Here is a 22,325-nt window from a genome sequence, read left to right on the forward strand (position 1 = left end):
AATGTATGCCTTAATGTAGTTCATTCTTAGGATTGTGTTACACACACCTGAAAGCATCAGACCCTCAAACTGTCAAAACCAGTGCTGCATAAAGGTGATTGATTCATCTTCTTTGAGCATAAGTTAACCCAGTGATAAGCAGCATCTGGCTGCCTCTAAGCAGTTGTAGTGTGAAATGTTTTCTCAAAGTGCTAAGACACTTCACAGCAGGTTTTGAAAACTTGAATATTTATCTGATATGGAAGAAGGCAGTTGGGTGTTTTTTTTTATTGACTCTGGTCTACTTCATCTTTGCTCAAAAGCCCTCTGAAATTTAGGTGATTAGTTGAAAGATATATTGGCTGTTGGTGGAAATTTCAAGTTTCATAAGTGTTGTGGACAGATGCAGCAGATATATGACTGCCAGCTAAACCGCTTTGAGCAAAATCAAGAAAGAACTGTTGGTTTGCGTCTCAAGACAGCGGATTAATCTGCACTTTTTGAAAAGCTACATTGTCACATGTTTTTGTTTTATGTTTTCTTGTGTTCACCTCCAGATGGTAAAACATGCCCAGCAGCCCCGGTCCTCGAGGAATGGCGAGTCTGCAATGACCATCCTTGCAATGTATTTTACTGGGAAGCCTCAGAATGGGGACCCTGTACTGAGGACGCGTCTTCGAAAATCAACGAAAGTAGCTACAGGAATGAGACGTCCGCCTGCCCTGTTGGTGTTCAGAGCCGTAACATCAGCTGCATGAGGATGAATGCTGGTCCAGTCATAAGTAAGAGGTATGCTCTCCGCCACAGGGTAAATTTGTTGTCATCAGGACATTTTTAAAGCATTTTACTACAAAAACACTAAAACTTACCACAGTGTTTTGGTCTAGTTTCTAGTGTGAATCTCTCAGTACACTTGAAGTACAACAAACTAACTTGCAAGTCATTTTCAGCGAGATATAGGAGTTTGTTTTTTTTGTCAGTAATTACTGGATAAGAAGTACAAGTTCTACCCCCCCAAACCCCGAAAAAAAAAAAAAAAAAACACAAAAAACACATTTGAACTTAAGTATCGTATAGATATTTAAAGATGACTCAGAGGACAGATGCTCTGTGAATTCACATCCCAAGAGTTTTGTGAAGTGTCTCTCTTCCTTTATACTTTCACTCTGTGTTTTTGCTATTCTTTTATATATATTTATATGTATATTCATCTTGTATCTGCTCCCCCATTATCCTTCTCTTTCAGCAATACAATATCAAACACTGCTAAGGGCTTTTGTGCTGTCACTTTAATGATGTTAAAGCCCGCACCAGAAAGACAGATTTATAAATAATTCACAAAGTTTGCCCTTCTTTAGCTCAACATAATATTGACAGGGCCATAAAATGGATTATGTAGAGGCTTTTTTGTCATGCCCGTCCTGTCTGCCACCACAAAAGCTTTAATGAAAGCTGTCATTTCTGCTCCTCCAACAGATCTCGCTCGTACAGTGTGCTGTGAATTTAATCACTTTGCCTCTTTCCTATCCCTGCAAAGTGTTCATTTATTGGAACACCACCTAAAACTTCGACCTGCATGTTGCTATTCATCGGTAATGATTGTGTCTGTCAGTAACGTGTGAGTTTAAGCTTTCACTTACTTATTAAAAGAGGCACTTTTACTCTTAGGGATATACAACCATTATCAGAGGATATTGTTTTTCTACTTACTATCAAACGTTCAACTGAAAATGTTTTCAACATTTTTGAACAGAAATTTCAAAACAAAAACCAATGTTCTTTTTGAAAAATAGGTTCCTTCAGTCAGCAACGCACCTAAGCATTTCATGGTGGGCAATAATCTCTGCAGGGATCTGTGGCTCTACCAAAAGCTTAGTGGGTTTTCCTTGGTATCAGCCCAGAGCCTGCAGGAAAAAAGTTTGATTGATTTTCAGTTTTATTTCTGTTCCCTTTTTCCACATCTCGAGAATAGCATCTATAGTAACACACCACTGAAATCTATTCAATATTTCAACACTTTGCTCAAATACTACGTTCAAAATAGCCGATACTTTCTGACAAGGGCAGTATGTATGACAAATAACACACTGCATGTTCTGATTAATAATTTAAACACATAATTTTGTCACAATCTGTCCTCAAAATTGCAAACTCCAAGCATTTACAAGTAATAGAACAATGCATACCATAACAAAATAGTAAAATATAAGTAAAATGACACATGGCTTCCAATTATTACCATCAAAAACCTGAAGTATGAATTCCTATTCAACCCTCTTTACTCTTCAATCCTTTAAAAGAAATCCAGTGCAACCAGTACATCTAAAAGACACCTAGCTTGTGAGCAAACCGTTTGTGTGACATCGGTGTACAGTATTTAATGATATAGTACTTGTTGGTGTGAAAGGTGAGACCTGTTCTGTGAAGGTCTCAGAGGTTTGCTTAGAGAATGTTAGTACATAAACAAAACCATGAGGACCAAGTCAAGAGAAAATCACAGTCAGTGCTAAGCAGGGTTGGAGTATAAAGCAATATCCAATGCATTGAAGATCTCAGGGAGCAGTTAGTCTATCATCAAAAATTGGAAAGACTTTGGTGTAATTGTAAACCTGCTAAATGTACAGGCCATGCAAGAAAAGCACTAGTCACAAAAGCCGCCACGAGGTACATGGTAATTCTAGTTGAGATGCAGAATCAACCACTCAGGTGGAAATTTTGTTGAAAGGATAAATATTATTTTCATGTTCCACACGTCATGTCTTTATGGAAAAGGTAAGACCAAAATGCCTCTGAAAGAAAGCAATAAAAAGTCTTTCCTAAAGATTGCCACAAGCCATGTAGGAGACAAGGAAGGACCTCTAATCAGAATACAGAATGTGATTTGAAACTGAAATCAGACTAATACAGTATTAATCTCAAATTGTTTCGTAGTCATTGTGGTTTAAAAGCCTCTCCAAACTGTACTGTGAGGGAATCGCACAGATGGAGTGAATTTTACATGAACTGCAGCAATCACAATTCTTAGAATGAAAGGGGAAAAAATGAGAGCTCTAAACAGAATGAGAGTAAGCTATCTAACGCAATTATTTATTATAATTTAACAGCATCCAAACTCTAAAACTAAATTAAAATCTGCTTGATATTCTACAAAAATCTTTAATGTCGGCAAGATGTGTGTCATGGGAGTAGTAAGGAGGCAGAGGAATTCTGTGGCAGCGGCTGCAGCAGCAGAAGCAGCAGCCAGCAGCGTTTCTGCTCCATTCAGACTGGAAATCTGTGAATGATCAAAAACCCTGGGCAGTTGTGATGGCTTTTTCATGTTTCTCAGGACATAAACATTGACAAATATTCCAACTTTGCCAATTAAAATCTCTTAGAAAAGTTTTGATGAAAGCATTTTTCGCTTTTTATCCTTGGAGACACTGAAAGAGGACACATACTTTAATTAAATAATCCCACTAATGTTGGTGGGTCAGTGTGTTTAAATACAAACTCTGTAAAATCTTGTGATATTCAGTGTGGTGACTGTGTCTAAATGTTGTTTTCAAAGAAATTTACAGAGATAATGTGCTTTATTATAAATCTACAAACACAAAAAGGGGCTGCAGAATAGGATGAACCAGGAAATGACAGAAACAAAATGCATATTCCACAAGGTAAAAATATTTACAGTAATCCCACTTCAAAGTGACACTTTTAATTCAGAGCCCATCCTACAAAGGCCAATTTCAGTGTAGTTTTCTGTATACTGTTGAAAATCAATATCCACAGACATTCTGAGAATTGAAATTAATTCAATAATTATGGAAAATGTGGTATGTTTTACTATAAAGAGTATTCATCTTTATTGTATAGATTACCTTTGACCATGGCAGCAATGAATTTGGTCTTTGACTGCACTCTTTAAGGCATTTTCAGAAATATCTATAAGACCTTCAATCCTCACACTGTTGTCATAGCTGAACCTCATTGCCTTAACTGTACGTCTGACATCCTCATTTTCAGCAAATCCCACAATATTCCCCCAGCTGCTTTGTTGCATTGCCATGGCCTCTGGCATGCACCAGTGCAAAAAGGCAGAGAGAAGAGAGGGGATAAAGCAAGGGAAGAAGAAGGTTTTATATATCCTGCCTTCTCATGCTTTGGTATACTTTGATCTCATTCCTCTCCATGCTGGCTTCTGCAGTCGGAGGGATGTGGCACCATGCTGGGCCTCCAGTGAATCCTGGATTTCTAGTTGTTGGGGGGAAAAGGAGTCACTCAATCCGAAATGAAATTTGGAGATCTATGCATGCCTCTGCGAGACAAGGAGGACGGGTTTGCCTGTTGGTCGATCAAAACATTAAAGCTTATGAATTATTTTATTTTGCAGAATGTTTTAATCCCAATCATGTCAAAGCTCTGCAACTCAGAGAATACAACACAGTCTATGGGGTGTTAAAGGTGTCACAGAAGAAACAAATGTGCCTAAACAACATTAAAAGATTCTTTTTTATTTTAGAGAAAGAGTTTGAAGGCACTAAAAAAATTTAACAGTTCCTTTAACATGTCAGAGATGATGAACTGTTAAGCAATTTTCATGTTGAAACATTTTCTCCAATTTAATTAGCACCCTTGTTTTAACCTTTTCTCCCTAGATTACACTCCAGCAAAATGCTAATTTAGCTTTTCTTGTTATTGGAGTTGCACACTTCTGGCAGCTGGCCGTTATCTGGTTTCTTATCTTTGACACAGGTGGAGCAAAGTTTATTTTTAGAAAAAAAATGTTGCTGAGAGCTGCTACTTACTCCTTCTACACTGTGCCTCATCAGATTGTGGAGGCAGTGGTTGTGGATCTCAAAAACAATTAGGAAATTTCACATAATAAATATGTGTAATACTTATCTTGGTCCTCTAATTAGCAGTACAATTCATTAGTGACAAATGTTATTAGTTCAAAGTTGAGGCAGTCCAATTACTGGTGGATATGCTTTCCCTTTGTTTTCACTGATCTTGTGTTAACAGTGTAATTCAGTGAAGTTGCTTAGTTTTTCTTGGTAAAGCTGCAGTAGATGAAGATTTGCATAAGGTGAGGTGTCACTGGGCTTTCACTGAATATCTCTTTACCTCTTATAGCAAATTCATTGCTACTTCAACACTGAGTTCTCTGACATTTTTCAGGATTTGCATGAATAACAAGGACACCAGGAGAAGCAGGTTGTAGAATACAGTTGGAATCCGAGTTCTGAGTACAGGAAGAGGAAGAAAAAAATATTTTGAAAGGTTAGAGTTTATACTTCAAATTGATGCACAATTACAGATCGGCCTAATTCCAAGGAAGATCTACTGCAGCTTTACAAAGAAACTAACATCTGTTTGTGCAATTGGGACATTCAGAGTAAATGTGTTAATTTCAAAATATGATACATGCTGATATTAAATGTCTAATATTAAACCCCTGTCTAAACATGGCTATGTAGACATGTTGAAATGTGACATCACACAGACAAGATTCCCCCACCCAGCTTCCTGCTGGGCAGCAGAAAAGTTGATGATATTGTTTTTAGCTGTCAATAAAGCGTACTAAATCTTAAATCTATGCATGATTTAGAAAGGATAAATAGATGGATAAATTATTAATTGTCACCACTATGACAACTAGATAGCAAGGTATGACATTTTACTGGTCAGTAAAATATTTTTATATAAACAATAGCCAGAGAAAATAGGTCAGTGATGCTACATTAACATATAGATGTTAAGATGTGCTGTGCAGTTTTGCTCAGTCACAAAAAAAAAAAAGAAATAAAATAAGGCCGCACACGCACACACACTTTCTGACAGATTAATAGTGCAATTGTTTAGCTGATCAACCTTTGCTGATCATTTATCAATAATTGCAAAATAAAAATTGACTGTAACAACCTGAACGTTCTGTGTTTTTGTGTTGGAAATGTTGCATGCATACACTCAAATGTAACCTCAGCTTTCTAGGTTAGCGGAGGTGTTGTCATTCGGTTACCACGTCAACAAGTCTGTGTGTAGCATGTGATAGATGGATAGATGGCTCTATTTGACCCTGTGTAGAGAAACTGGTTTAGCTGGTGCATGTGGGTTCTGGAGAATCCAGAATCGGCACCTATGTTAATGAGATAATTGTAAATGTCCACATGCTGAACTGGCGGTTGTTTCTGACTACTGTCAGTCCACAGATCATCAGCTATTTGAAATGGGTTTCGGAAGCCTTATGCTCAATACAGTTAGCTCTGCTGTGTGCCTTTTCCAGTTCTCCGCACAAAGATGATCTAAATGAATAATAATCTCCAGGTTTCATTTTGCTAATGGAATTGTTCTACCGCAGGAACTTGGCAATGGATGGAAAGCAACACATATATGCGTGTGTGTGCGTGTATGTGTGTGTGCGTGTGTGTGCGTGTGTGCGTGGGTGTGTGTGTGTGTGTGTGTGTGTGTGTGGGTGTGTGGGTGTGTGTGTGTGTGTGTTTATAATTCGCATACATGAACGGCATCATTTATTAGGAAAATCTGCAAGGCACAGAACAGCTGGTCCACCATATTGCTTTCTTACCAATGAAAACCAAGCTGTGCGTTGTTCATTGGGATAAGGTCAATTTAAAGACACTTTTTGTCCACAGGTGTTTAGAGTCTTCTCGCCCAGAAACTACCCGGCCCTGTTTGTTTCCTTGCAAGAAGGACTGTGTAGTGACGCCCTTCAGCGAATGGACAGCGTGTCCAGCATCTTGTCTCCCAGGTATGTCTTTGCATGAAGGATTATGTTGTTTACCTATAAGACTGACAACACTTTGTAAAATAATATTCATCTGATGCGGAAATAATCATTAATAAATAGCAGTGAACTGGCACATCACTCTGGTCCAGTGTGCTTAATAATTACACTTAATTACATGTGACACCCTTACATGTTTATTCCATTAAGTTGACACATCAAGAGGAAAATGAGTATTTAATGGTTTTTCCGTAGGTGTACTGTAGTATCTTGGAAAGCAAAAAATATCTAATTGTTTTTTGAAGAAGTGAGCAGGGATAGCATCGCTGTAAATATGCTGTAGTCCACTAGGCATGCTGACGATGAAATCACTTTCTTAATTGTCGCCTTTTTAATGTTTTGTAATTAGTTTTGTGTAATGAGCCTTGGAGCCCGAGCCAAATGAAGCCATTACATTGTGGTGTGTCCGAAAACAGACTGCATGGAAGTGTAGGACATCACGGGCATCAAGGGCATGCTAATCAGTCAGATCAATTTCAAGAGCACTTGTTTCTTTGGCTGTCTCTTTGAGATGTCAGACTGCCCTGATAATGCCTGATCTTTGTTAGAGACATTTATAAGAAACTTGTGCTCTCATCATTTTAAATTCACTGTCCTTTGCAAGGGTCTCCTTCATTTACTTGTTTAGACTTTTTGTGTACTGCATTGTAAGAAGATACTTTTTGTGAAATTTGTGTTTCGTGTTGAACAGATAATTCAACTGCTGCAATGCAATCTCGGTACAGAATCATCATTCAGACGCCTGCTAATGGAGGTCAAGAGTGCCCTGACACACTGTACGAAGGAAGGGAGTGTGACTCAGTTCGTGTATGTCCGGTGTTTAGGTAAAAACTAAATTTATAGTTAAATATTTTCACTTTTCTTATCAGCAAGACTTAAAGTAACTCACCAAGTTTGTAATGCATTGTGGAACGTGTTAAGGGCAACAACATGATCAATAATTTAGTTAGATTATTTAAAATATTCATTAGCTACATTTTGTTAGTGAATTAGATAATCCAAGTAAGTTGCCTGTTGAATAAAGGCATATATTTTAGTTTGTCATTTTAGGTGGCTCCATTAAAAAAAAGAAAACCTAGGATTCAATTTATCCATATTTCAGTGAGCACCAATGCCTGCTGTCTCAGCTATGATATCCAGACTGATGACATTATCTGTAAGGTCACAGATGATGAAGCCATAAGGTCTTTGATCATATGGCGTAGAAACATGGATGAATCTGACTTTGATCCAACATGCAGGAAAGCAATCTTATAAATTACACTATATACTCATTGGTGCATTCTAAAAAGGCGACACTTTTCTTTCTCAGGTCTCTGATTAGGTAAAACTGAATGACTTCATGTCTAAGTTTAGGGTGGATAGACTGATGATTGGCTGTTAGACGTACAGCTCACACACTATCGTAAGGATACTTAAATAGTCATCAAATATCCCCATAAAAAACTAAAAGGGGGGTTTTGACCAATCCTTCTCTGTAGAATCAGGTACGCTGACTCATGGGGGAGTCAAGCAAGCAGCTACGTTAAACAGGGCCTTTAGTCGAGGATATCTGCCTCTAACAGATGTCCTCTCGTTTCCACAGAAAAATGCATTTCAGCTTCACTTTCACAATCAATCATTTTCACTCTGCCGTTGTTGCTGTTTTTGGATTAGATAAGCTCAACTGCCAGTCTTAGTTAATTAATGTCAAAATCCTGCTGCAGTTATATAATTAGGCTAGCTACTGATATTGTTTGGTGAAAAAAGAAATAGACATAGAACCAATAAACAAAATTTGCAACTATTTTGTTTATGTTAGTTGAGGTCTTTATAATTGAAGAAAAGTCACCTTGCACCTTAGCTATCTGTTAGCTAGCTAACAGATAGCTGACATAGATAGCTTTTGGTTTAAACTTTTGAGCTGTTTCAATTAGAAAAAGATATATAAGTGATCTAAAAAGGTTTAGTGCTGTTAGTATTGGGAATTAATGACTGTATCACCTTACTGAATCAGATTTATCATGAAAATTAAACATGAGATAAACAGTTTGGGAAACAGTCGTTAAAAGGAGTTTTATGACTCCAATCATTAAACTATGAATCTCGTTTATTGTTATTTAATTTAGAGCGTTTATAATTTACAACCTACTAATCTAAATATGAGAAATAAAACATCAAGAGAAACAATTATTCACAATTGGTTCTCATTGTTTATCTGCCTATTTAGAATGCTAATTATTCTACAATGTTGCACGGTCCTTCACAATATACATGCAAATTAGTTATTTGGTTTAAAAATTCAGAATTTATTTGTGTTTGTTTGATATTGTTGGATCACCAATATGTATAAAATGCTCAGACGTAGCCTATTTGGTATAGCAGTCATTTTAACGGGTCATATTGCAACATAAACATAGCAAAAAGCATCATGTAAACATTTTCTGTTAAACAGAGAATATGCAGACAAGACAAATTTAAAAGCAGTAATAATGTTCTTGTTAATCTCTACAAGATGAATGATGCTTCTTCAAAGTTGCATCAATTTACAAACTGAGTATAAGAAGTTATGACATTATGATATGAAACAGCTTTCCTCCTTTACCAAATAAAACCTTTGTGTTTGTCACCCTATCTAGGTGGAGGATGCACAAGTGGCACAGTTGTACCCTGGTGCCTGATTCAGTTAGACGAGGATTATCGGGATCTGGAGAAACCTGTGGAAATGGTTTAGAAACGAGAGGCAAGGATTAACCCTGACCTATTGTCTTTTCCACACATTCTGTTCTCCACACAGCTGCTGCTCACCCTTAAACTGTCTGTGTTTGAAAAAGATCAAATATCTGTTTTCGTTGGGCTTCTTGAACAGGTGATGCGGAATTTATGAAGACAACTTTTTTGAATTGGGGTTTTTTATAACACAGCAAAGGCTTCCTAATGTTTTCTGCTTATAAGGTACACTTTCAGCACTCCCTTGTTATGTTGCAGGAGCTTGAGTAAATATTTTGCCATTTAGTAATGGAGGTTGATTGGATCATCTTCAAATAATAACATTTCATATATGAAATTTGTAGTTTTTTATTCTGCATATCCATGCTATATAAAACAACATCAGAATATTGTAAGGAGAGATTTAATTTCCAGGCATAAACAGACATCAGGAAGAAAGTGGAATATCAACTGTGAAAAATTTGTTCAAAAAGTATTTTGCATAAAAAATGGCAAGCAAGCAGCATTTCTATATTATATAATATTTTTACCTATATTAACATGACTGTGAACCTTCAGTGTTTCCAGCAAACGTCCAGTAATACATTTGCAGAAGGTTGTTCTGTTTAAATGTGTGTGATTCAACGAAGTGTGCGGCCTTGCTCGGCGTCGTCACGAGGACTTGAGCAATTCTCTTTGTAATTATGACTGACATTTCTGAAGTGAAATTTTAACGAGCACAGTGAAAGTGTTTGTGGCGTCTCCAGGTTAAGAGCAAGCCTCATTGACCTTTGGAGCATCCTATTCGAATGTGATTAGAAAATGGCTAAGTTAAATACCTGTGACATTTCAAACAAACCTGAAGTGTGAGATGAAAAATTGTAATTAGTAGAAACATGGAATTTAAATATAGACTTATGAATAACAAAAAACTTTGAGTTATATTTGCTCCTTGGGTGGCAGAACCAATCCACGGGGCAAGGATACATAAATGTCAGACTGATACATAATTAGGGCATAATAATTGGGAAAAGGACCAGGCAAGAGGAGAGGAAGGAAACAATTGACAAGGGCATATTTAAGACTTCAGAACTTAAAACTAAAATTCTTCATTTATCCACAGACCTTTAAATACCATGCACTAACCTCTGTATTTGAAAATATTACGTTATGTAGGTAGCACTCTGTACTTTTGTTCATCTTTGATTGTATTTATTGTGTGGATATTTATTAATGTTTGTAGTGTGTGAGAACTACAAACATATAAAGATATATGAAACTAACAGATCTCTAGTGTGAAAAAAAAGATTTAAAATTATGCATAGTTAACAGCTCAGATTTCTTGGTGTCTCTATAAAGTGTGTATATTTGCACACAATGCAAGGGCACAAATACAAACGTATGCGACATTGTACTGTACAATATTTCCTTTCACTTCTCTTTCTGATTAGGGTGTACACATATTGATTTTTCTTTGCATGACGAATTGAAAAAAAAATAGAATACTTTTGCAACACAAAGTATTTATGCCTAACATAGTTTGATGACAACGTTCAATATCTTTTATGGTTATTTTGTCAAAATAAGCCAAGCGTTAGCGCGCTATCTCCAGGGGGGGAAACCCACCAGGATGTTGTATGAATAGAGATTGGCATCCTTGATAAAGTACCATTCATATCTAATTGCAACCATAAAAGCAACTTCTCATCCTTGAATAGTTCCTAAGGATAGTAAAATCCCAGCTGTGGGAAAGAATATTTAAAAAATAGAGTTGCTACAGGTAAAACAAAGCAACGTAAAGCTCCATATTCTCATAGTTGTAGCAAAAAGACGACTTTATTTGCAGTATAAATTTAACAGTCTTCTACCTTTCCCCCAGCATAAATGAAAAAAGGCAGTCTTTGAGAGGGATCACAGGGAAAGAAAGCCATAAAATTGATTCAGAAATGTTCTACCCTATATAGACTAATGTTCTACTAAGATATATAAAACTGCAATTTTTTTTTATCAGGTGGAAAACAGATTATGTCAGTCTTTGTGAAGCACTTCCTCCTCCAAATAGCTAAAATTTGAACTTGTAATAAATATATAGTAGTAATAAAACTTGAAAGGATAGTCGCATAAATCGCCTGAGTAGCAACTCTGTTTTCAAGAAGCCACAAAAGCTTTCAGAGCACAAATCTTTGTTTCATGAAAGCTCTGCTACTACTTTATTCTCGCGCTGCAAGATGTTGAAAAGAAACCGCCAGTTACTGACACCCATAAAAATCTACTACTATTTAAGAAATATGTGTTCACATATTTCAACCACAACATAGCATCTAATTCATGGTTTATGTAGCAAAGATGGTTGGAAACAAAATGTTCGAAAAAATAATATACATATCATGGATATAGAGATTGATTATTGGTAAAGGAGCCATAAAAACTAATGAACCATAAGGTACACCTTGCCAATTCTGGTTTGGACCCCTTTTAATATTCATAATTTTTTAAAGTCTTCATGATTGCAGTAAAATTATCAGATTTTAGTGCATGTTGACTTGAAATCAACACACAGTATATTCAAGAAAACTCCTTGAAAAGAAGATTTGGAAAAGACTTTCCAAATCTGTTATTGACCCTGTAAAAATTAGAGCATCAGTTTCCAGTTATAGTTGACATTCGGAGTGACAGTGTACCTAATAAAGTGGCTACTTTTTGCATAAAAAGACATGCAAGCTTATTTTATTCTGTAAAATATGGTATAATTCTCATGCATTCCTCCTCCAGTAAACAATTGCATCAGCCATTCCTTCTTGCAGGAAGTTTACTCCATTCAAAACAAGGTCAAGTATCAATGCCAGCCTTTCATTTGGAGCTGTAGAGCGTAACGTCAACTGTAGATTAAACTGAAGGTTTTTGTACTATACAGTTGGAGTGTGTGGAAACCTGCACTGAGCATGTTCAGCTGTACTGTCAGCCTCAAGCCTTTTTAGATGTTAGTCTACAAGCGGGGCACTTTTTTTTTCTTACTTGTTTCAGGCAGATCAATCAAACTCAACAAGTTAGAGAAAGGATTTGGTTCACTGCAAATCTTCCCAAAAGATTTCACACTGCCTTAATGTTCAATGTTAACAAAATCTCAAGTCACACCAGTACTTTAGTGTATTCCTCAGGCTAGGCTGTGTGTTATTTTGTTTTGGTGTTCTTAGCTATTATCTTGCTAAAATGTAAAATCTAACCTAATCTAAGGGATGATTTTGCAATTACAGTGCAACTCACAACACTGTCCAAGGGGTAGAAAAAAATCCTAACATAAGGCTGCTGTCATCCGTCTCCAGAAGAGCAGAAACAGTGTTAATGAGCTGATGCTGACTGCCCAGTTCCCCTTGCAGGCTGTTAGTTTGGAGGCCACATAGTCAAACCTTCCAGCCCTAATGGCTCAACTTGGCTTGGAAGACCAAGTACAGGAAAGTGTATTTGGGTCCCAATGTCTTCTACGTTAAAATAATTGGAATAGAATAGTGTAAATGGGTTTTATTGACCCCACAATGTGGAAGCTTCTTTCCTGTTTTCTTAGAAAGATGCTTAAACACCAAGTTTTTAATTTTCACTTGACATTACATTAACTATGTAAACCTTGTAGAAAGTCATTTTAAAGAGGAACACTCTGACAAACAAAGCAAAACAAACAAAAACATGATTCAACAGCTTGTAAAGCTCATTTATGTTATTTTCTGTGTTTAAAAGAAAATTTAGCAAAACGTAAATAAAATGTGTTGCGATATAGGTACTGTGATCGCATTGACATCAAGATTTAAGGATAGCTTTATGATATTAGGTATTTAAAATATGTCATAGTCCAACTTTATTTGGAAACTCTTAGAAATCTTGGAAACGGAAACGAATCCTAATCTGATATGAAGGAGACTTTACTACTAAATTCATAATGAAACATAATGGATTAACCAGCGCATTTATAAAAAGTTCAGATTAAAACCCTTAACAATATTTTAATGTTGTTTTTGTTTATGTTTCCCAAAGACCATATACATATAGGATGCATCAGTGTTCCCATGTTTTTTTCTATTATTCTTTTCTAAATAATGAAGACCTTTGATTCCACTGAACAATAAAACCATCATAAAACACATTATAATGTGAAAAACCAAATAGAGCTTGAATTCCTCTCGTCATTGAAAAGAATGTTTGCTTTTTATGGCCAATGTTAATCATCTGGAAGATGACAAGCAATTGAAGAACATCTTCATCAAACAACAAACAACTATGCAGAGTTCAGTCTTCCATTAAATTCAATATATTGTCACAATTCAACTCAGATCTGGCAGCATGTATTATGAACCTCTCCTAGTTGAACTGGAGCTCCAGGAAAAGATTATTCAGTGGAAAATGAGTTTTGCTGATGTGCAGGAAAGATGTGGCTTAATGGCTCTGATGATTCTGGTCTATATTACTCTTCACAGTACTTTATGAAGAACATTTCACACAGAATTAAAATGGAAATTATGCTTGATGGTGAGAATGTGAATATTAAAAATCTGCTATTACAAGTAATATTAGGAAATGAATCTTTGGTTGAAACCTAGCTATGATCTTTAAAGAATACCTTTTTATGTGTTCTCCACAATCACACCACAAAGATACTGACAAGATTTGGTCAAATATTTCCTTTGAGTGATTATCAGAGATGCTTACCTTTACCTAGTAGTCTATAGTAAAAGATTATCCTTGCCATTGGTGAAAAAAATTATGGCAAGAGTATCACAATTTCTGAGCGTTTTCTCTGAAAAGCCACACAAATGAACTTATGTAACAGAGAGAAATAATTATTCTTAAATTGGCTAGTCAACAGTTGGAAGTCAGAAAGTCAGAACAGAAATGCCAATAAAAGTCACAGAGAATGACAGAATGAGGCTGAATGGGGGAGTTGAATAGGTGTAAGGATGAAAATAAATGTCACTGAAGACAAAGCAGTCATAGTGATAATAGATGGACGACTTCTTTGCAGCTTGTGAATTTTTTTTTTCCTATAAAGTTTTTACAAAAAAGAGGAATAAAGCTCCCTCTTCAACTATCAGTTTCCATCCCTTTTTTTAACAAATGTCTTGAGTTTTTTAGTGTTACATAAATGGACCTTAATTATGGTTATTATCGCCTTTGCTGGGCTTTCTATGTAAATTTCCGCCCCACACACCCACAGCAAACCACACAGCTTTTGAGATTGTTAGTTTGTAGGTTGTGCAGTGAATTCTCTAAGGCATCAAAGTTTTGGGATAAGTTATCCTCAACAGTGTTTTTTTTTTTTTTTTCTTTTATTCCAAATGTTCACGAGACAGGTCTCTATTTTCCTGTAGAACTCTCCCTCTTTTGAGCAAGTGTCATTCTTTCTCAATGTCAGAATGAACTTATTTACTGACAGACATCTGGATCTTACTACTTGCAAAGTGAAATATGTATAATCAATGCCCTTTTTCTGTTTAATAGAAAAAGTTATGTGGCGTCACATCATCTCATCAGTTGGTCTTTATCGAGGGAAATGTTTATATTCCAATAGAAATGTGCAGAAGAAGATTCAAGTCTCTGAAAGAATATAAATTTTGCCTCAAGATATTCACTTTAATTAGGTTCTTGAAAAGAAAATTACTTAAATCCAACCTGGTCTTCCAGAGAGTTTGTTCTTCTGCATGACTCACATCTCTCTCATATGCATTCAACTCAAATTTCTGACATTTTTTCAGTGGACTTAATCGTCTTCCATACAAACGTGGTCATGATTAATTTTTATTCTGAGTTCTGTATATTTCTAAAAATTATTTAATGTAATCAAGAAATTTGTTTCTGATCAGAGATGAGACAGAAACATATGATGTAGAAGAGGAAATACAAAGTTATTTCTAACCTCGCAAACTTTTTCAGATTTTTGATTAATTGTTGTTTTTTGGCTTTACAGCAAGCAAAGTCCTTTTTAAATTGCTGACCAACTTTTTGCATTTTTCCACTAGTCAATATATTAGTAGCCAGATTAGCTCGCAGTGTTAGAAATTGGAGGGCCTCTTTGCAATAAATAATAATTAGCGACTTGCTAAGCCATAACTCTAGTTGGATCAAAAAGTTCCTCCCAATCAAGACTTAAGTTTCAAAGTTCTCAAGAACTTGGAGAACTTGAAAGGTTAGTTCAAACATACATCCTCCAGGTGTTGGAATAATTAATATAATACAATATATTTTATAATACAATATATTATACGTCATAATACTTTGTGTAGAGCTTGTTCTGTTGTCTCACTGTTTTTGAAATAGTTGTATATTTGAAATTTACATAAACTTAAAAACATCTAATAGTTACATAGTTTTGAACCTTTGGAAATGTATAAAAAAATTATGTTTGCAATGCATCAGTTAATTTGAAATATACATATACATAAATATGGACCCCCAAAACCTCCACTAGTTTCTCTTCTCAGCCCTACTAAAGTTTGTGTGAATATCAATTATCATGTAATTGGAATTATTTCCTCTCTATGTGTCTGCAGGAATCAGTTGTGTTGGGGAAGACGGAGAGCCAGCCAACATGACAGAGTGCCTGCAATGGGCTGGACCCTTTCCTTCTCAGATTAGAGAATGCCGGGTGGCGTGCAAGGAAGACTGCACTCTGACTACTTGGTCCAAGTTTTCTGAATGCACCGGATGTGGCAGCTCACGCACTCGCAGGCGTTCACTTGTAGGTACGGACTTTCCTTTCACTTTTAATCTTGTGGGGACATTAACGTCATACAAAAACAACTGCTTTTGTTTTCCTCTGAGGTCAAATGTTCTCACATTGCTGCTGCATGATTTCATTGATATGACTGTGACTTTAGAAATAAATTAAAGCCAAGAAGATGAAAGCTTTTGTCAAGCCTGACTATTGAGTGAGAGGTTGCAGCTATTTCCTCAAGGCGGCCTTTGGACACCCTGATCCTTATCGATCTCACCAAGCAGACAGGATTTGTTTGTTGCTTCTTGGACAGCACTGATTGCTGCATATTCTTCACATACTCAAAAGCATGTAGACTTTTATGTACCATTTGCAATAAACATCGCCTTGGCTGTAATTCAGGTCGTATTACTATCGCTTTACACTGTCCCTGTCAGCCTTTCACCAGGCCAAAATTTACTTTTTATAGCCTGTTATTCCCAATTTCTGTGCAGATGGCACAATATGAATTGCATATCATGGCTGCAGACCAGACTGGATGCTATTTGTCCTCGTGAATATTTAATCTAATGCTGAAGGGGTTGTAGTAAACTTAGCCTTCCTTCCCTCATAATGCTCTGAAAAAATAACATGACGTCGGACATTGATTTCATGTGCGTTTCCCTATGAATAATTTGTTCTAATTCTGATTACCCTGTGCCGGTTATAAAAGGGCTTTTGAGGATTTCAACTGATTTTGCCAAATTCAGTGCTTGCTTAAATTTCTTTGTCACAGAGATTGATGGGTAGCGGATGAGCTCTGTTTTTTTTTTTGTAAAGCTCCAGTCTATGGTTAAGGAAGCTGGCAGCATACCCAGGCCTACGCTTAGACACTTCATCTATTTTGTAAAGCCTCCTTGAGCTCAATGCTGACAACTCTCTCTGTATCTGAAGTGGAAGTTATTTCAGAGCCAAAAAGCTCTTTAACAAAAGACTATTCAGTTGTACCATTTGGCTATTCAATTTTATGAATATCAGCTGAACTCGGTGTACTTCAGTGGACATCAAATCTGATATATCCAAAAATAATCCACTTTTAGCTGCAATTCAGTCAGAAAATTAAGGATCTAAAAATAAAATGGATTAGATTTTCACTAAAAAATGTAAATTTGAATAAAAATATTTCTTTAATTTATTCACTTCTCCATTTACTTCGGTCCTCCAGTGGTCATGTCAGATAAATATGAACGAAACAGAAGTGCTTGCCACATACAAACTAACCAAACATAAACCAAAAATAATTATTTACCTGTTAACTTGATGTGTTTATTCAGACTGTTGAAGGATGTCAAGTATGGAAAAAAAACCTTGCAGTTAGTATTCTGATACATGACATATACCATTTTAAATAAATTTACCACTATAAGAAGTTGGCAGTGAAAATAAATCAGGACTATTTGAGCCACCAAAGTGCACTCTGTGGAAAATAATTAATAAAAAGGTCACTTTGTTAAAAAAAAAACAAAAACAAAAAAAAAAACTGGTTGTATTAAAGGTTATGTTCTGCTGAAAGATATTAGGCAGTTTTGTGAAATAATTCAAAATATGTTAATGGGTGTTTATAGAAATATTAATGTTATCAATTTAGAATAAACATTCAGAACCTACAGATTATTTGTGATATAACAGTTTTAAATCTGTGGATCTCTAATCCACAGATTAGAAACACTTCTAGACGTTTTGCTTTGTGTGCTGTTTACAACAGTTGTGCTTAACAACTGAAAAAAATAAATAAATTCTATGTCATATTCCTTATAACCACAGTTTGTATAAAAAACTGACCTGGACTGAAATGCATATGTAGTGCATATGTGCTCATCGTTTTGTCAACCTCTGACATCCACCTGGCTGCTCTCCCACATGTCTTAAAGAACACATAAATCACTGACTTTGTGCCTTACGGTTTTGAAACTATACCTCAGATTTTAGGCTTTGGGGAATTAAAAACCACAAATTACATTTGGCATGAATAGAAGTATGTCCCTTTCTCTGTCAGACACTAGCTCTATTCGGGTCTGGTTGAGTAGCGCAGTCATTTTCTGACCCGCTGGTTTTCTTTGTGGAGTGTGCATGTTGATGCCTTATGGAGCTCCGATTTCACCAAGCTTAAAGACATGCAAATTACACGAATGTATGGCTAGCTGTAGGTGGTGATACATTAATATATTTCTGATGGATTTGCCATTATGTAGTGCATATATGCTCATTAGTAGCAGTGCTGGGGAGTGTTTTACTGCTTGTTAAATACAAAATGGATTAAATCTAATCTTTAATCAACATTGATGTGCTTATATAATTGCACTGAATAAATTTTGCTATCATAGAGGTGAAAAAGCTTTTATATTAAAGAAGAAAAGACAAAATAAAAATTATGAAGCATTCATGGTTCCTCTTTCATTTTGACTTATAAGCCATTTTAATCGCACTGTAAGGTTTTGCATTAGAAAAATTTGATGGAAAACTTTACAGTGCGAATAAATTTTTTAAAACTGAAACATGGCTTATGAACCACAATGAAAGAGGAATCATGAATGCTTCATAAAAAAATGAAACATTGGAAAAAGTTGATGGAAAATGTTTGAAATAACTCCCGCCGATTTCACAAAAAAGCTTTTAAGCTTAATTGTAGTGGTTTTTAACTTTTTTGAAAAAGAGTTTGTGCTGTACAGGAGAAATGCAAGTCCTTTGTTTCGAATAAATTCTGAACTTTCCAATTTAATGCTGGATTTGTGCCTTACTAGAGGCAACAAACTCCTCCTCCACCTCAAGAAAGCAAAGAGGATTTCAGGATGGCTTGTAAATTTTCTGTCGCTTTTTTTTGTTTTGTTTGTTTTGTTTTTAATGATCAAATAGGGAAAATGTTTTGTTAACTCAACCTCTGAGTGGAAAGCCCCTGAGTGGGTATGTGCCTTAGAGGCATGAAACTCATGTCAAAGTCTTAACTCCCAGCTGGCATGGATCACACATTTTTTTAAAAAAATGTGTGATCCGTGCTACTTTGCAGCCTCTTCATTTTGTGGAGTCAGAAAATCAAATATTGATGCTTGACTCAACTGTGCTGTGCATAGACTGGTTGATTCACTCTAAAACAGTAGATGGAAAGGTTCACTCAAAATGCACATGACAATTTGATGGAGGCATGGCTATAGTTGGAAACTTTGGTAGCCTAAATCTTTTGTCAAAACAGTCAGAAGCAACAAAATGTATGCGTTTATTCACTGAGGTCTTAAAACAGTTAAATACACAGATTTATGCTTATTGTAAATTGATCAGACACTGAGATTCCTTTAAGACAAACAGAAATGAATATTTTGTTGCCAAACACTTGTTGATTTGTAGCCATATTCCCCTGCAATATGTTGTAATGCAACGTGATTCAAACAGGAATTATGTCTCCCACTGATCAGAGATTAGATGTGTGTGTGTCAGAGCTTAACTGCAGATAAATGGTTTCTATCCAGCATTGGAGCTGTTTGCAATTGCTCTCATCCCTTTTAGTCAGAATTAGCTTTTGAATATCTGAATTATGCTAGAATAGTTGCATTTAGAAATACTGCAGATGCTATTGACAATATCCCATTTAAGTTTGTAACTTCTTTTATCTAAATTTTCTGTCTTTATTTGTTGTTGTTTTTTTTCTAATATTTATATATAGCCTTATTGTTTTTGAAATCTTGTGTTTGTTGTTTGGTTTAATATTATGTTTAAATTTATATTAAATTTACTCTTTCTACTTTGTGATGTACTGTACTGATAACTTGATGAAATGTTACACTTGCATTTTAAATGCTCTTCTGAGAAAATAATTCACACAATGCAAGCTTGAAAGGTTTTATCACAATTTTTAAGACTGATTAGAGAAGAGTGACAGTAAAAGTTGTATGGTACTAAATATGTATAATGTCTGTAGTAACCTTTTTTTAAAATTTATTTCTGTTTTCATATTTGTTTTTGTCATATTACTATGTTATGACTGTAAAATATGAGTCAGTTAATCATTAAGTATGTAGTCAAAACATTTAAGTTGTATTATCATAAAAAAGCCACATATCTTAATTTTTATTCATTTTATTCATTATCTATAGCACAGAAATTTTAAAACTCAGGACATATATGTTAATTTTTGATATTTGTCAAACCAGTCTAATTTGTTTGTTAGGTAGTTTATCCTTGACCACGATCTGCCAAAATTTCTCCTTCACTGATATGTTTTTTTTAACCCTCATCTGGAAAGGCTAAACAGAATTGAGTCTGCATATTTCCAGGTGCAAGTTGTGCATTACTTGAACACACCTGAGTAATTTAAGTCAGAAATGATGCACATAGTTTCAGAATGAGCTGAACATTGCTGATTTCAAATGCTGACTGCTTATGATGCCTGAAGTAACATGGTCGCCATCGACGTCCTTGTCGAAGTGAAGTAATGTTGCATTGATACTTTTCTATCAACCACCAGCAGTGGTGTAGATTGAACAGATTGTTAGTGGATTGCGGTGTGACAGCAGCGTATTCTCACTCTGGGAGGAATGTTTGCAATCAGAACCACTTCAGAAACAGATGGGCTGCTCAGCAGCTGCGAACTCAAGAGGATGACAACACTCTGGTTCCATGAGACAAATACGGCTGCATGAGAGGAGAAAGAGTTCTCTTCTTTCGCCGTTTCATGTGTTTACTTCTCTGTCGGCTTTTTCCATTTGGAGCAGGCCAAGAAATTGCAAATAACAAGTTTGTTTTACAGTACACAAAGTAATTACTTTGATTGTGACTGTTATGTTGTAATTAGAATATTCTGAAGGGATTTGAGTTCATTAAAGCTCTTACTATTTGGTTTTTAATGGGTATGTGATACTCTTTTTAAGTTCACACCCAGTCCATAACAATCTCCATTTCAACACTGTATCAGCAAGCAAGCAATATAATGCCACCTGGTGTTTCTTTGTTAAGCTCTTAATGTTTAATCTGTTTCCCATTCAGGCAATGAGAAAAACAGTTTGGGTGTAAAAGCAAAGGTGGAGGTCAAGTGAAGCTTCTTTTATAGCCTTGTTTATTGTGAAGTTACAGTAACGTTATTGTGTTTCGATTTGTTTATGTGGGACAGGTAGAAGATGTCCTGATCTAATCCAAGATGTTGGTTCAGAGTCTCAAGAGAAGTATTTTTAAATTATGTATGAGAAGATAAGGTATATGAGTCCTTGTATGACCTATGTTCATATGCATAGGTTCAATAAATGTAGTATTTAAGGGTTTTTAAACTTAGACTGTATATGCTACTGCAGTTGCTATTCTGTCAGTCATGTGACCATCTCTGTGCTCAGGTCAGACATTCTCAGCAGACATGTCCAACATCGACCTTCACAATGTTAAAACAAACTTCTATGTTGATTATGCAGATATGAATTTACGTTGGCTCACTTTTTTGTCAGTTTTGTCTTCCCATGATTTCCTGATACAAATTAGCAAGTCATATCAAAACAAAGAGTAAACATGGTAATTTTAGCCATGAAAACATTTTATTTTTTGTATAATCCAAGACTGTATCTGCATGCACAAAGTCAAGTTAGTTAGTTTCAAGTTAGTTTACTTTGTTTTGAGCTGTCTTTCACTACTTATGTTTATTTTTTATAAATGTCTTTATATTAAGTTATTGGACTTTTAGTCTGACTTGATTAAAAAAAAAAAAATCTAAATTTAAATTTGTAAATATTTTGGTGAGGTAATATACAAGTTCTTCAAATTTAATATGAACCTTAGTTTAATTAAAATTTTTGTTCTAATTTTTGGTGATAGTTGTATTATTTTATACATAATTTCAAAACCCTTTCTGAATAAAACTGCTACTTCTATATCTAGTATGGCTAAAACATGATTTACAGTATAAGAATATTTTATTTATGGATCAGTTGGTGTAGATGGTAAAAAAAAAACAATCATGTGTGTACAGGAAGGACATTGAAACTCCATGCAAGAAGGCCACAGGCCGGGAACAAAGGACCTTCTTGCTGCAAGGCAACAGTGCTGCAAACTGTGCCACTGTGCAGCCCCCAGGCTAAAACAAGATAGTTTATTAGTTTGTTTCTGTAAATGAAAGAGGAGATTTAGCCAACATATATACTCCAGGGAAAAACCTTTATTTAT

The 22,325-nt window shown here is 35.5% G+C and overlaps 1 protein-coding gene across 1 annotated transcript in view; it reads left to right on the plus strand.

Annotated features, from left to right (window-relative positions):
* The window catches only part of thsd7ba (thrombospondin, type I, domain containing 7Ba), a 188,327-nt gene that overhangs the window by 107,832 nt on the left and 58,170 nt on the right, over positions 1-22,325 (plus strand). The window contains exons 10-14 of the mRNA XM_055031554.1: positions 537-768; positions 6,612-6,727; positions 7,455-7,587; positions 9,382-9,485; positions 15,988-16,179. Coding sequence (XP_054887529.1) covers positions 537-768; positions 6,612-6,727; positions 7,455-7,587; positions 9,382-9,485; positions 15,988-16,179 — 777 coding nt within the window. The remainder of the gene's footprint in view (positions 1-536; positions 769-6,611; positions 6,728-7,454; positions 7,588-9,381; positions 9,486-15,987; positions 16,180-22,325) is intronic.

This window comes from Poeciliopsis prolifica, unplaced genomic scaffold (genome assembly GCF_027474105.1).
Source record: "Poeciliopsis prolifica strain line A6 unplaced genomic scaffold, Auburn_PproV2 SCAFFOLD007, whole genome shotgun sequence".
NCBI classification, from domain to species: domain Eukaryota; kingdom Metazoa; phylum Chordata; class Actinopteri; order Cyprinodontiformes; family Poeciliidae; genus Poeciliopsis; species Poeciliopsis prolifica.